Source organism: Echinops telfairi, unplaced genomic scaffold (genome assembly GCF_000313985.2).
Source record: "Echinops telfairi isolate 266 unplaced genomic scaffold, ASM31398v2 ScPeMD7_7458;HRSCAF=8496, whole genome shotgun sequence".
Classification (NCBI taxonomy): Eukaryota; Metazoa; Chordata; class Mammalia; order Afrosoricida; family Tenrecidae; genus Echinops; species Echinops telfairi.
Genome location: NW_022111358.1, coordinates 29,711,085 through 29,714,250, shown reverse-complemented (window position 1 = coordinate 29,714,250; position 3,166 = coordinate 29,711,085). Strand labels below are relative to the sequence as shown.

General features: G+C 55.7%; 1 protein-coding gene across 1 annotated transcript in view; it reads left to right on the top strand.

The window, feature by feature from the left end:
- LOC101661010 (signal transducer and activator of transcription 5B) overlaps positions 1-3,159 on the top strand; it is an 18,733-nt gene extending 15,574 nt beyond the window's left edge. The window contains exon 13 of the mRNA XM_045299446.1: positions 621-3,159. Coding sequence (XP_045155381.1) covers positions 621-1,354 — 734 coding nt within the window. The 3' untranslated portion in view covers positions 1,355-3,159. The remainder of the gene's footprint in view (positions 1-620) is intronic.
- Positions 3,160-3,166: the final 7 nt, after the last annotated feature.

The following is a 3,166-nucleotide window of genomic DNA, read 5'->3' as shown; positions in this document are numbered from 1 at the left end:
CTGTACAGATTCCCATGAGAGGTCTTGAGGGTAATACCAATTCATGGCAATCCCTGGGCGCAGAGCAGATGGCCCCAGAGTGTTGTCAAGGACCGGACCTTTCAGAACAGGTCACCAGGCCTGCCTTCCGAGGCGCCTCTGGGTGGGGTTGACCAGCTAGCCAATGGGCACTCAGCTGCCTACACCCCCTGGGGACTGTAGTGACCCTGGCCACCAGGACTCTTCCCTCTGATCACCTGTGGGGAGATGAAAGTCACCGTGCGGGCTTTCTGCAACAAGGTAAGGGTTTCAAGCGCTCTGCCCGTGGGCATGCCTTGTACGTCAGCACAGGGATCCAAGCACCGGGTCCTCGTACATTGTTTTTGGAGAGAGGAGCCGAGTCCTCTATAAACTTGAGGGCACCTGCAGCCCCCCCGGGGTCCCCAGGGAAGTGCGTGCATCCCTTACGTCTCCACTCAGGGCTTTTTAAAGTTGTCCTGTCTACAGCTGGCCGCTGTCTCAGTAGGGGGGAAACCGGGCCAGCGCTCAAGGAGAACTTTAGACTAGTGATACTTTGGGGTGCTACGACTTCCTGTTCTGAAGTCATGTTGAAAACACGTTTGTTCTGTTTCCTGGTCTAGAGGAAAGAATGTTCTGGAACCTGATGCCTTTTACTACCCGGGACTTCTCCATCCGGTCCCTGGCCGACCGCCTGGGGGACCTGAGTTACCTCATCTACGTGTTTCCCGACCGGCCCAAGGACGAGGTCTACTCCAAGTACTACACGCCAGTGCCCTGCGAGCCTGCCACTGGTAACAGTGCTCCCGCTCTGCTTTCACTCCGCTGTGATTGTGTCTGTGTCTTTGTTCGGTGGTTGTTTTCCTTTGCGTTTGTGTGCGCGGCTCTCTCTTGCATGAGAAGCATACAGTTGAAAGTTCCCTTGTTGCGATGTAAGCACCTGGGGTGGGGTGGCGGTGGGAGACACACACGGATTCTGGGCCGTGTTCTTCAGCCAGACAGAATGCACCTGCTGTTAACCCCAGACATTGGTTCCCAGGCTCAAGGGAACACACGGTGTGCTAGTTTTCTGAGCTGTACTTATTTTTTTAAAAGTCTGAAAAGCATTTACGAGACAGTAGACAGACCTCACCCAGCATCCTCTCGTCTGGGGAGCGTGTGGTCTTGCCGCCTGTATGGATGTTGGCTATGGTGCCAGGGGCCATCAGTGATTTCTCACTCGTGGCCACTCCTCCAGGCGAACGCCAGGCCTTTCTTCCGCATTGCCCTCAGTGCGCTCTCCAGCCTTCAATGTGTTTGGGGCGAGACCTGTGAAAAGACGGCAGTCTGGGGGGAGGGAGAGCTCAGAAACAGGTAGGATCAGGGCGCGGTGGCGGATGCTGTGAAGAAAGCCAAGTCAAGGGCAGAGGATGGGAGGGAGCATTCACGTAGTGGGGTCACTACGGGGTCCCCTAGGAGTGGTACTCGAAGAGCGTGGAAAAGAGGAGGAAGCTGGGACCCAGCAGAAAGCCACTTCAGGCACTGAAAACAAGTCCGAAACCGTGTGTAGAAAAACCTCACAGGGGTCCAGAAAGCTCGACCAGGGCGGGCAGCGCAGGCAGGGTCTGAGAGGAGGTCAGAGGGGGGGCCTCACAATGGGGCCAGATCTCTGGGGGGCCTCAGCGTCTAAGGAATCATAGAGTCACGGTCTTGTGGGACCTGAATTTTATTTGTGCATTTACTTAGTTTAGCTTTACAATACCATAGGCAGCGCTCTGGCTCAGTACAGGTCTTACCATTTCAGCAGTGGCATGAACCCCACTGGATGGCGGGTCCATGTCGGGCATTTAAAGATGTTTACAGTCTCGGTCCTTCACAACTTGTCGTCCGGTTGAAGGTTGTATCTCAACACCTTCACGTCTCTTTCTTCTTTATTAAAACGATATCCTTGGGAGTAATTCCTTCAAGTAGAATCCCTAGGAAAGGGTGTGTACTTTGTAAGCACTCGGACACATCTTTTCAGAACCGCCCGTGAGAAAGCCACGTGCGTTGTCCTTCCTGGAGATGGCCCTGAGTGACCACTCTCCATCCTCTGGTCAGCTACAGATCCATCGGGGCTGAGTATTCAGCCGGGGCTCGTTGCTCATGGGGTTTCGGAGGCTGTCGATCGTTACTGAAGCGGATGGCCTCAGCTTTGTCCTGAGGAGCAGCTGGTGGGTTTGTCATTAGCAGTCTCCCTAATGGGCTGTCACGTCATCTGCTCATGAGAAGAATAAACTGAGCCCTGGTGGCCCCGTGGATTGAGCACGGGGCTGCGAGGTCAGTCGGTAGACCCACCCGCTGCTCTGAAGGAAAAAGATGTGCTTAGTCTGCCTCTGGGAAGGCTCTACAGCCTTAGAAGCCCACACTCTGTGTAGAGCAGCCCTGCTCTGTCCTTTGGGGTCGCTGAGAGTGGTAACTGACGCAGCAGCAGTGGGTGTGGTAAAAGAGCAGTCACAATGCAGTAACAATGTGTGGCTGCTGCCTGCTCTCCTGAGCACTTTGCTGTAAGCATCTCACGTCGCCCTCCACGCACTGGGCATTCGCGTTAGGTGCTGTGGAGCCCGTTTCCACTCTCGGGGACCCATGTGCAGAAGAGAGAACCCCCTCCCGCCATCCTCACAAGGGTTCAGTCTGAGCCACTGTGTCTGTCCATCTCATGGCGGGGGGCTCTTCTTTTTCTCTGACCCTCTATCTTAATCAGCAGGATGCCCGTCCCCAGTGACTGACCCTGTGGGGACTGTAGGTACCGTGATCCCTCCCAAGTCAAAGCTGAAGCCCAACAGTAAAATAATTGGCCAGGGATCACACAGCGAGCCAGGGGCCAAGCCAGATGGGAACTCCCGCTGTGTGGCCCCAGAGCCCAGATGTCCTGTCACTGGCGCATCAACAGCCTGTACACGTGTGTCATTCTGCGGCGTGGCATGGCCTCCGGGAGCTGTGTCCATGCTCCTCGCTCACCTTGCTTCGGGAGCCGCTCTCCCCTGGTGCCGTGGGAGTGTCTTCCACACAGTTGAGCACCTCACCTCGTCCTCTCTGCGTCAAGCTGATTCCAGCCCTAGTGCCCCCACCCCACACAACAGCCTGTACACGTGTGTGATCCAGCGACCTGGAGTCCACGTGCAGTCACTCAACAGCCTGTACACGTGTG